The sequence below is a fragment of the Bos taurus genome, chromosome 8, assembly GCF_002263795.3.
Source record: "Bos taurus isolate L1 Dominette 01449 registration number 42190680 breed Hereford chromosome 8, ARS-UCD2.0, whole genome shotgun sequence".
NCBI classification, from domain to species: domain Eukaryota; kingdom Metazoa; phylum Chordata; class Mammalia; order Artiodactyla; family Bovidae; genus Bos; species Bos taurus.
The window spans coordinates 88,725,766-88,737,411 of NC_037335.1; the positions used below are offsets into that span (position 1 = coordinate 88,725,766).

The 11,646-nt window shown below is 55.7% G+C and overlaps 1 protein-coding gene across 12 annotated transcripts in view; it reads left to right on the top strand.

Moving 5' to 3' along the window:
• SEMA4D (semaphorin 4D) overlaps positions 1-11,646 on the top strand; it is a 126,504-nt gene that overhangs the window by 98,597 nt on the left and 16,261 nt on the right. For 11 of the 12 annotated variants that reach the window (XM_059889302.1, XM_024996006.2, XM_059889298.1 and 8 more), the window contains 8 exon segments: positions 3-116; positions 1,126-1,277; positions 2,524-2,699; positions 2,809-2,965; positions 3,936-4,158; positions 5,204-5,319; positions 10,889-11,061; positions 11,147-11,190. In XM_059889302.1, coding sequence (XP_059745285.1) covers positions 3-116; positions 1,126-1,277; positions 2,524-2,699; positions 2,809-2,965; positions 3,936-4,158; positions 5,204-5,319; positions 10,889-11,061; positions 11,147-11,190 — 1,155 coding nt within the window. 12 annotated transcript variants of the gene reach the window in all.

Here is an 11,646-nt window from a genome sequence, read left to right on the forward strand (position 1 = left end):
AGATGGAGAGCTTTATTCCGGGACGTCGTACAACTTTCTGGGAAGTGAACCTATCATCTCCCGAAATTCTACACACAGTCCTCTGAGGACAGAGTATGCAATTCCTTGGCTTAATGGTAAGAAGCGGGCCGCGTGGTGGAAGGTGTGTTTGTGCTTGGGGTGGCTCCCTCTCCACCAGAGCCCCCGTTCTAGTTCGCCCTCTTCCGGCTCCCAGCCTCATGGGAAGGCGTCTGCGGCTCACCTTCCTGTGTCTTGGGGTTCATGTCAGGCCCGGTGAGGTGGGGGTTCTGCTGGAACCACTCGGGGCTCCACTGCCAGCACCTGGGGACTTGCTTTCTTCTCTGCTAAGTTAGTTGGTTGTGTGCTAAATCACATCTGACTCTTTTCAACCCTGTGGACTGCAGCCCACCGGGCTCCTCTGTCCATGGGATTCTCCAGGCCAGAATATGGGAGGAGATTGCCATGCCCTCCTCCAGGAGATCTTCCCGACCCAAGAGATCAAACCTGTGTCTCTTATGTCCCCTGCGCTGGCAGGCAGGTTCTGTACCACTAGTGCCACCTGTGAGCTGGTTTAACCTTGCCTTTACCCTTCCTTGAAAATAGATCTGGAAGGCTCAGATTGACAACCTTGGGCTTGTTAGATCAGCACGTGACATTATACCGTTATCCCTGGATGTCACGTGTCCACATTGGATTCGCAATCAGATGGCTCACAGCTACTCACAGGAGACTTTTCTCCTGGGCACTGGCCAGCCTGCTAGAGCCTTGGGGCACCTGGATCTGGTGGTCAGGAGTTTGTCTCTGTTAGGGATGGGCTGTTTAAACCAGCAAAAGCATATTTCCCAGTGAGTCTCTAGGGATGGTGGGGTCTGGCTCCCTGTTGCCTCCAGGCTGCCTGCCAGTTTAGAGATCCAGCCCTCAGTTCTTGGGCTGGACTGGGAGGTTGTGTGTCAGAACCCCCACCTCCAGCCTCTCCTTAGCCTGAGGAGGGCAAGATGGGCCCCGTCACCATCCCTAGGCCCTGGAGTCTGTGTGGGGTATGGCACAGGCAGCCTCCCACATTCTGACGGGGGGTGCCGGGGCCCTTGATGTGCACGGGGCTAATCACAGCGTCCGTCCCTGCAGAGCCCAGCTTCGTGTTTGCTGACGTGGTGCGAGAGAGCCCGGAGGGCGAGGACCTCGGGGACGACAGGGTGTACTTCTTCTTCACGGAGGTGTCTGTGGAGTACGAGTTTGTCTTCAAGCTGATGATCCCCCGGATAGCGAGGGTCTGCAAGGTGAGCCCACCCCCGCTTTTCTCTTTGGTCCCTGTACTTGGGGAGAGCACGTCACCTGGGCTCCACACTTCCTCTGAGGTGCCTGTCTCCTTCCTCATATTCATCCACACTACAGATAGTGGTGTGGATGGGCTGTTGGGCTCGGCCTTCATCCTTCCTACAGGTCGCCTTGGGGACCACAGGAGCACCAGCCCGTGTGTGACAGTGACTGGCTTTCTGTCCTCAGGGCTCTGTTCTTAACACATTCCTTAAATCTCTCCCAGTTTATAGGAAGTTAGTTTTCCTGTACTGTATTAACCAAAATCTATCCCTGGTGGCTCAGACGGTAAAGAATCCGCCTGGAATGCGGGAGACCCTGGTTCGGGAAGATCCCCTGGAGAAGGGAATGGCAGCCACACCAGGATTCTTGCCTGGAGAATTCCATGGACAGAGGTGTCTGAAAGGCTACAGTCCCTTGGATCACAAAGAGTTGGATGTGACTAAGCAACTATCACTTCCACTTTCACATTGTAATTAGGGGTTTTTCCACTCCAACATAAAGGTTGGGGAGTGCGTTTTCACTGTGTCCAGAGTGAGTGTGGACACTTTCAGTTTCATGATCTTCTGTGTCTAGTACTCAGAGTTTCAGTACTTCTGTCCAGACCCAGTCATGTTAGGAGTGTTCCATGATTGTTGCTTAGTGCTCCGTTCACTAAAGAGTGCTTTGGGGAACCTGATAGGTCCAGAGGATCTCAGCAGATAGCTTGAGAGCTGGAAGGAAGTAAAAATCTGATCTCCTTGAGGAATGCCTTTTAAGGGAGACCTTGTCTAAGCACACTGGCCAGAGACAGACTGGGGAGCCTGTGTGTCCACCAGCCCCTGGCTCTGCTGGTCGCTCACAGATGGGTCTTGAGTCTGGAGGTGCATGTGAGCCAAAGGGCTAAAGCGGTGACCGCGCAGGAGGACAGCAGGGCGTCTACTTCGTGACGCCGAGGGCGGGCGGAATCCAACAGTTGTTCTGTCTGCAGTTGGGTGACTGCTTGTTGAGGTGTTGTTGTGGGTTGGGTTTTGTGCTTTAATCCATGACCTGAGCTGGCACGGAAGGGGTTGCTGGGGTCACTGGTGGTCTGCAGCCGGCTTTCCTTTTTGGCCTCAGCTTCCTTTCACTGAGGCAGAGCTGCTCGGGGCTGGAGTACATCCCTCGTCACCGGCTCATGTTTGGGGGGAGCCTCCCCTCCTCTCACTGCACATGTATTTGGGGTTCCAGGGGGACCAGGGGGGCCTGAGGACCTTACAGAAGAAGTGGACCTCCTTCCTGAAGGCCAGGCTCATCTGCTCCCGGCCGGACAGCAACCTCGTCTTTAACGTGCTGCGGGATGTCTTCGTCCTCAGGTCTGCGGACCTGAAGGAACCCGTGTTCTACGGGGTCTTCACCCCGCAGCTGTGAGTGCTCCAGGCGGGCAGGGGTGGGGTGTTTTCACCGCACTTTCCTTCCCCCGACCCGTGCCCTGCCCCCCGCCTCAGGGCAGTCACGTCACCCCCTCCTCCCCAGGAACAACGTGGGGCTGTCGGCCGTGTGCGCCTACAACCTGTCCACGGCTGAGGCGGTCTTCTCCCGTGGGAAGTACATGCAGAGCGCCACGGTGGAGCAGTCCCACACCAAGTGGGTGCGCTACAACGGGGCTGTGCCCACGCCGCGGCCCGGGGCGGTGAGTGGGCACGGACTTCCCCCTGGGAGCGGGGAGGGCCGGGGGCACGCTCTCTGCTTCCTGGGTCCTTCTCATCAGTGTGCTGTGTCACAGCCGTTGCTGTAAACTGCCCGAACGAGAAGGTGTTCTGGCTGGCACCGGATGTTTTGTGGGATTAACATTGCACAATAGAATTAGATCTGTTTCGTTTTCTGTGTCTTGCAGAGAAACATGATTTCTTGGCAGAGAGATGAGTGCTACTCTCCATTCGTTAATATGAGTCACATTTTTTATTTCCCTAAAAGTAGTAAATTTTATGTAGAAATCGGTGTGGGTATCTAGGCTGATGTGAGGCATCCATTTATGATGGGCCTGGTGAGCCGGGCCGTGTACGTGGTCCACAGGTGGGACTGTGACCTGGGAGAGTGGCCTGAGGCTTGGGACTCCCTCCCAGGACCGTCCCCCTCTGTGGGTGCACCGTCGCTGGCGGGTCAGTTCTTTTCCTGCATGTCATTAAGCAAAAGGCATTCACCTGTGGTCGTGAATTTTGGTGTACACAAATTAGGAGCTAGGACAGAAAAAAGGACCTTCATGCTCTCGACCTTTATGCTGTTTATATTTATAACTGGACTGTTTTTAGCCATTTTTCCAGGCTTCTCTTCTGGGAGAGCTATCAAAAGAGAAATGTGTGGTTTTCAGTTTCAGACGTCTGACACGATTTTTTTTCATTTATGAGTTGATGAAAATAACTTCATTGACTATGTATCACGAGAGACCATTGTGTCCTGTGGAGAAAAAGACAGTTGCATTGCCTACCTGCTGTATAACTGTGTCTTTAGATACCTGGGGAAAGGTCAGCTCAGTGTTTCCATCTTGGCAAGAAATCCACAGTGTACTCCCAAGCTCTACACCTCGGGGAAGCCTCGACTCTTGTATGAGTGCATGCTGCGCGCCCGAGTGCCCACGGTAATGGCTGATCTATTTCCTGCAGTGTATCAACCGGGAGGCACGGGCGGCCAACTTTTCTAGCTCGCTCAACCTGCCGGACAAGACCCTGCAGTTCGTCAAAGACCACCCCCTGATGGACGACTCCGTGACCCCGATAGACAGTAGGCCCCGGCTGATCAAAGGCGACGTGAACTACACGCAGATTGTGGTGGACAGGGCCCGGGCCCTGGATGGAACCATCCACGACGTCATGTTTGTCAGCACAGGTGGGTCCCTGGGTAAGAACACGGGTACGTCCAGTGGTGGCTCAGTGGTAAAGAATCCACCTGCCAACGCAAGAGACACAGGTTCAATGCCTGGGTTGGGAAGATCCCTTGGAGAAGGCAAGGGCAACCCACTCCAGTGTTCTTGTCAGGAGAATCCCACGGACAGAGGAGCCTGGTGGGCTACAGTTTATAGGACTACAAAAAGTCAGACATGACTTGAGCAACCAAACAATGAAGACCAGCTAATCTCTGCCACACGGAGCCAGCATCTCGCCCGGGTGCCCGAGTAGTGGGAGGATTTGTTAGTGTGTGGGAAGATTTCTGAGAAGTCCCCACACCTGGGTGGCTTCAGATCTCTGTGACCATCAGAACACCTGGAGCGCCAGTTAAAAATGCAGGTCCTGACCCAGATCTAGAAATTCAGGTCTGATGGGTCTGGGCTGGTGTAGAGGGAGGCCAGGTGGTGCCATGGAGGTGAGGTGAGAGCTGCAGACAGGCATGTCCTGCCTCCCTGAGTGACAACTGGGCTCGAGACCTGTCCTGACCTGCCGTGGGAGACACACCTCTCCTGGTGGCCCGTAGATGCCAACACAAGTTTCCTGGAATGGAAATGGTGACCAGGCAAAGGAGCAGCAGCAGTGGGCAGGCTCTGTGGTCAGCCCTGGGTGCTGCCCAGCCCCTGGCTGCCCCTGCCTGGGGCTCCTGGTGGGCTGGCACCCCCAGAGGCCTGTGGTGCCCAAGAACCACGTCACATTTATTTGGATGACACAGTGTCGACCATTCTGATGGGGAGTATTGGACTTAACAAAGAGCTGTTTATTTTTTCTGAAAAAGATGGGGATGACCCATGCCAGCTGGGTGTCCAGTTGTTTATTTTGCATATGACTCTTCCCTTTGTGAGTCTAACGCAAAAACATCATCTGTTTCTAAGCCTCCTGTTGGGGGAAGGTGCGGGAGGCAGAAGGGTGACTGTTTGCTGCTGTGGCCAACAGCGCCAGCACCGTCCCCTTCTCCTGGGGACTGACATGCAGCTTTCACCTTGCAGACCGGGGAGCCCTGCACAAAGCCATCAGCCTTGAGAATGACATCCACATCATTGAGGAGACTCAGCTCTTCCAGGACTTCGAGCCCATCCAGAGCCTGCTGCTGTCTTCCAAGAAGGTAAGTCCCCGGGGGCTGGCAGGACAGCCCCACATTTCAGTGACCTCAGGGCGGGCTGGGCCAGGCAGGCCCCGTCGTCCATCTGGCCCAGATGAACCTACCTTCAGGCTGTTACAGAAAGTTCTTCCGTGAGCTGTGGGGTACAGGAAAGACAAAGTGAAAGTGTTAGTCGCTCAGTTGTGTACAACTCTTTGTGACCCCATGGACTATAGCCCACCAGGCTCCTCTGTCCTTCAGGATTCTCCAGGCAAGAATACTGGAGTGGGTTGCCATTCCCTTCTCCAGGGGATCTTCCCGACCCAGGGATCGAACCTGCATCCCCTGCATTGCCAGGCGGATTCTTAACCACTGGACCACAAGGAAGTCCCCGAAATTTTCATATATCACAAAATGTTAGTCTTTTGATTCTTCTTCAACTATTTCGGTATGTGAAAATTGTTCTTAGTGGGTGGGCTGCCCGGAAGCAGCACGCGGGCTGGATCTGCCCTGCAGTCCACAGACGGTCCTCAGCTGTGCATACCAGGCGGCCTTTGGGAAACGTGCCTCCCGGTTTACAGCTGGGGTAGAGAGTATGGAGCAGAGCGCGGGCCTGGCTTCATGTGGCCTCGTCCACATCCAGCTCCAGGTGCGTGGCTGTGAGCCTAGGCGGGGCAGTCCTGTCTCTGTTTCCTCCTCTGTGCAGTGAAGTTTGGCAGCCTCTGGGAGGGTCCCAGCCCTGCCCTGTGACGTCCCCCATGCTGGGGCCCCTGGGCTGATAGACTCTAGTCAGCACCAGAAATTGGCCACCTGGCCACATGTCACATTCCCCTCTGCCGCAGGGCCCCCCATCACTCAGCCTCTCCCACCTGTCCCCATTTGTAAAGCCTGGCTTAGGGGCACCAGACTGGCCTGTCCCACTTCATATGGTGTCACCCTGTTGTTGAGATTTTCCTTCTGGACCCACAGCACTCCTGAGCTTTCCTCCCTTCATGCTGGCAAGAGGTTGTTCCTCTGGCCTCCCAGAACATCCTCCCTGCCCTGGGTCCTGGTGGGAGCTACATGTGGCTTGTAGGGCCCAGGCTCAGCCCTTCCTCAGCCCCGGGGCTGTGGGCAGCAGGATTGGGCCCCTGACAGGCAGGTGAGAAAGAAAAGAAGGTGACGTCTTGGTCAGGCTTGCATTTGCAAATGCTGCACGTGGGCTTTCATCCTCTCCCCTTCATCATGAGCTTGAGGAGTTGCATCTGGTTTTCAGTCTCCTGTTGCAGGGTCCCCTCCCCTCTCGGCCCCTGCAGTGTGTGTCTTCTCCCTCCAATTCTGAAAGGGAAGGAAGACAGAATAGCCTGGGGGAGTTAGGCTCGCAGACTTAGATCTGTGCCTCTCGAGCAGTGCTTTTGGCCACCCTTCGCCACGCTCTCCTGTACAATTTGTTGAAATAAGGAAACCCAGGCGCCCTTCTTGCCACCACCATGTTGCTTGGGTGCTTCAGCCAAGCACGCTTAAGGCCTCCAAATGGTCAAATACTCATCAGAACTAAGGCCGGGCCCCCAGAGTGGACATGTGGTGAGAGCAGGGCTCAGCTCTGCTCCACAAGACATCATTCCTGGACCCAGCTGGCCCTGCCATCCTGACCCAAGTCTTTGTGGTCACTGATCCCACGGGAAGGATGGGGGCAGGATCGCCTACTGGAAGGTCTCACAGATCAGTCCTTTGCTCACTCCCTGCAGTCAGGAATGGTCAAGTGGCCCAGGAGGGAGGCTGGCACCCCGGGAGGGAGCCTGGAGCCCCAGGGAGGGAATCACCTTTCCCCACAGGAGCCCCCACTGCGCTGGGGCCCGGCTCATTTGCCTAGAACAGATGAAAACACATTGTGCAGTCATGGGGTCCCACACCTCCTGGGCTGGTGGGCTCAGGGTGGCTTTGGAATGCTGGCTGTGCTGCCATGGCAGCAGGAAGCGGCTGTTTGGGGTGAAAAGACACCAGTTCCTCCCTCCCCACTCCCCACCAGCAGGCTCTCCTGGGTCACTCATGCCTGGTCCTCATTGCAGAAAGCTAATGAGCAGGCACCACAGGGCTGGGGGAGCACAGGATGGCCCGGCACACAGCCTCCACCAGGTCGGGGAGTCCCTTGTCTCTACCTCCTGTCCTCTCACAACAAGTGCATTGTGGTAAATGCACTTCATAAATTGTACCATTTTAATTATTTTTGCGTGTACACCTTAGAAGCATTAAATACATTCACATTGTGAAACCCTCCTCCCCATCTATCCCCAGAACTTCATATCTTACAACACTAAAACCCCATACCGTTAACCACGAAGTCTCCTTCCTCCCATTCCCCAGCCCCTAGCACCCACCCCTCTGCATTCCACCTCTGTGTCTTTGACTGCTCTAAGAACCACCTCGTGTCAGTGGAATCCGACAACATTCGTCCTTTTGAGGTGGGCCTGTTTCCCTGAGCATCAGGTCCTAAAGGTTCATCCATGTTGTAGCAGCTGACAGGATCTCCTTCCTGTTTGGGGCTGAGTAGCATTCCATCCTGTGCATACCCATCTGCTTTATTCACCCCCTGGTAGACACTGGGGTTGTCTCTCCCCTGCTGCATGAACAGGCCTGCTCTCGTCTCTGGTGTGTACATGGCAGGCGTGCCCTGGGTCCAGGGGCCAGGCTAAGTGTGGTTTTTCTGGGAACATTCTGTAATGGTGAGATACCACCTGTGCAGCAAAGGCGGGAGTCCCTCCAGCTCTGGCCACATCCACCCACAACTACCCACGCGTGGACCCAGAGATGAGAGCCCAGTGCTGCAGCTGAGGGCACAGTCCCCCAGAGGGTGGGGGCCTGAGCATGTGCATACTCAGCACATCTCACAGGAGCCAGGTGGTCCCCGGCCGGCTTGTTTTCTCTCACGCAAGAGTTGAGGTAGAGTAGTCCTGCAGCCCTTCCCCAGCGCTCCTATCGAACCTGAGCAGGTCTGCTGGCAGCAGCACCCTAACTCACCTCCACACTCCCGATCCTCACGTTCCCATGACCTGCTTTCTGACTCTAGGGCCACACGTGGCCTTGGTACCTTTCCTCAGTACCCCCGGTCTGGATGGCTCCCCATCTGCCCTCATCTTGGTGACCTTGACACTTTTGGAGAGCACTGGTCAGCATTTTGTGGAATGCCCCTCCATTTTGGGCATACCTGGTGTTTCTTGTGTTTAGATTGATGTTGAGCATTTTGGGGAGATGACCTTTGTCTCAGGAAGGTGCAGTCAGTGTGACCTCTTGATTTTTGTGTTTTGTTTTTTGGCTGCGTCCAGTTTTACTTTTAGCATGTGGGATCTTCATTGCAGCATGCAGGATACAGTTCCCTGACCAAGGCCCAAACCCAGGAGCATTGGGAGTATGTAGTCTTAGCCACTGGACCACTGTGTTATCCCCACACTCTGTGGTCAGTGGGAACAGCCCACCCCAGGGGGCCAGGAGCCAAGCCCCAGCTCCTGGAGGGAGGGGTTGAAGAGTTTGGGGGCCACATTCAGCCCCCGCAGTGGCTGACGCTTAGTTGTGGGCAACTGTGGGCTTCCCTGGTGGCTCAGATGGTAAAGAATCCACTCTCAATGCAGGAGGCCTGGGTTTGATCCCTAGGTTGGGAAGATCCCCTGGAGAAGGGAATGGCAGTATCCTTGCCTGGAGGATTCCATGAACAGAGGAGCCTGGTGGGCTACAGTCCATGGGGTCACAAAGAATCAGACATGACTGAGCAAGTAATGCTCTGAGGCTAAATAGACACCCAGTTCCCTCTTGCCCACTGACTTTGTTGTCCACCCGTGGGCCTTGCCTGCTGCGGTCACTGCTGTGAGGTCTCAGGCCACTTTACTGTTCCACATTCATTGGGATGGGTCAGGTGCAGTCATGGGGGCTCAGCCCTGCCCTGTTGGGGAGCAAGGGCTGGAGGCTGAGTGGACTGTTGGGCGGGGGGATGGAGCCAGCCTGGGACAGGCTGCCCCCTCCCCAACCCAGACCACCTGCCCCACTTTGCAGGAGTGTCCACACCCTCGCCAGGGCTCTTCTATAGGATCCTGCTGAAGTTGCCCGCTGGGCCAGTCATCCCAGCAAACTTTTCCTCTCCTCCGAGTCACAGATCCCAACTGTGATCTGAGATGTCGTCCTGATTCCTTCTTACGAATACAGGGTGCTCCTGGCCTCAGTGCCCAGGTCTCTGCCTACGTGGACAGGCCAGCACTGGGCCTGGCTCTCTGTCACTTGTCTTCACAGTGTGACGCCATCACAGGGGCACTGCCCTCTCTCTCAACTGTGCTCACACACGGTGGGTCTGTGACCCCTGGGCCTTCGAGACATCACAGGCCAGGGGATCTGGGGTCACCCAGGGACTTTGCACTCCAGCCAGACAGGTTACTTGAAAACGCGTTTCCGAGGACAGAGGCTGTGTCTCATCTGAGTCTCAAATACGAAGCGTCATGTAAACTTGGCAATCTTTTGACATTAAACAAAGGCCTTTCTAGAATGTCAAGGTGAGAGTGACTCACCAGGAAGGAGAGAGAAAATGCTGAGCTTCTGAATCGCCAGCCCTGAGTCTCCTGGTGGGCTTCAGGTGGACGCCGAAGGGCAGCCTTTGTTGTAGTTGAGCTCAATGAGAAAAATCAGCCTGCCCAATGGCACCCAGTTTTCCTTCTGTGTTGTGGGCTCTGGGGCCATCAGCCTGAGAGGGATGGGTCCCAGGCCCAGTGCTGCGGAGCACAGAGGATCCTGCCCTGCTCTCTGCTCCTCTCCCTGGTGGCTCAGATGGTAAAGAATCTGCCTGCAGTGCAGGAGACCCAGGTTCAATCCCTGGGTCGGGAAGACCTCCTGGAGAAGGGAATGGCTACCCACTCCAGTATTCTTGCCTGGAGAATCCCATTGACAGAGAAGCCTGGAGGGCTACAGTTCACGGGTCACAAAAAAGTCAGACACGACAGAGCGACTGACACTCACGGCCACTCTGAGCATGGCTCTCCATTTCCCTAGCTGTGTTCATTTCTCGTAAATGTCGACGCGAGAGCAGTGACTGCCTCCTCACTTGTCTTACTCTGTTTATTAAAACTCTGTTTGCTCTCCTCTGATGTTCACTGCGGCCTCGCTGGATTCACACACTGACATGTGTCGTCTCTGTGCTGGGGTTCACGTGTTGGGAACACGAGCTGAGTTTTGGAGGCTGTGGCCTCTTGCCTAGTGAGGCTGGGAGGGCGACCAGAAGTGTCAGGCTAGTGCATCTTCCTGTGCATGGAGCTGGCAGAGAAGGTGCAGAGAAGCACTTCTGGCAAGTAGGGTGAGGGTGGGTGCTCGGAAGGAGGAGGAGGAGTTTGGACCAAGGCCCAGTGTACTCTGAGTTAGTCTGTGGACTCCCCCCAGCCCGCAAAACCACACACGGCCCATGATGTCACAATGCTGCTATGCAGATCTGTCCAGGATCTAACCTGGCCTCGTACCACTGCCTCTTCGAGAAGCTCGGGGAGATGCCTTGTCACCATTCCCTGTGAGCTAGAGAAGCACCCGGCCCTTGAAGGCTGCCCCCACCCCATGCCCCCTGCGCTTGTCTGCTTCACACCCACAGGGCAGGAAGTTTGTCTATGCCGGTTCCAACTCAGGCGTGGTGCAGGCCCCTGTGGCCTTCTGCGGGAAGCATGGCACCTGCGAGGACTGCGTGCTTGCCCGGGACCCCTACTGCGCCTGGAGCCCGGCCGTGGCCGCCTGTGTCGCCCTGCACCAGACTGACAGCCCCAGCAGGTACTGTGTGTGGCAAGCTGGTGCCCAGCCCAGCCCCACGGCCTGACGCGTGTGCACCCTGTAACTGTGCCCCGTTGTCTTTCAGGGGACTGATTCAGGAAATGAATGGGGACGCATCCACTTGCCCTGGTAAGTTGCCCGTCCCCGCCACCTCCCCTTTAGGGGCAGCCGGGTCTCCTAACCATTTCATGACGCTTTGCTGTTGTAGCATTTCGCACGTTTTGTTTTTCTTTCTTTACTCGGAACAGAGGTCGAGTATCTCGTGGCAGACCCCTGTGATGTTTCTTTGTCCCTTGTATTGCAAAACAGGATGCCGAAGCCATGCAGAGTGTGTTTACTGGAAGGCACTCTCATCCCAAACCGTGACGTCCACTCTTGATATGCCTCTCTCTTCCGCTTAGCTTGGGGCCACACCTCTTGTGGGGCTTCCCAGGTGGCTCAGTGGATAAAGAATCCACCTGCAATGCAGGAGATGCAGGAGACATGGGTTTGATCCCTGAGTCGGGAAGATCCCCTGGAGGAGGGCATGGCAACCTACTCCAGTATTCTTGCCTGGGGAATCCCATGGACAGAGGAGCCTGGCAG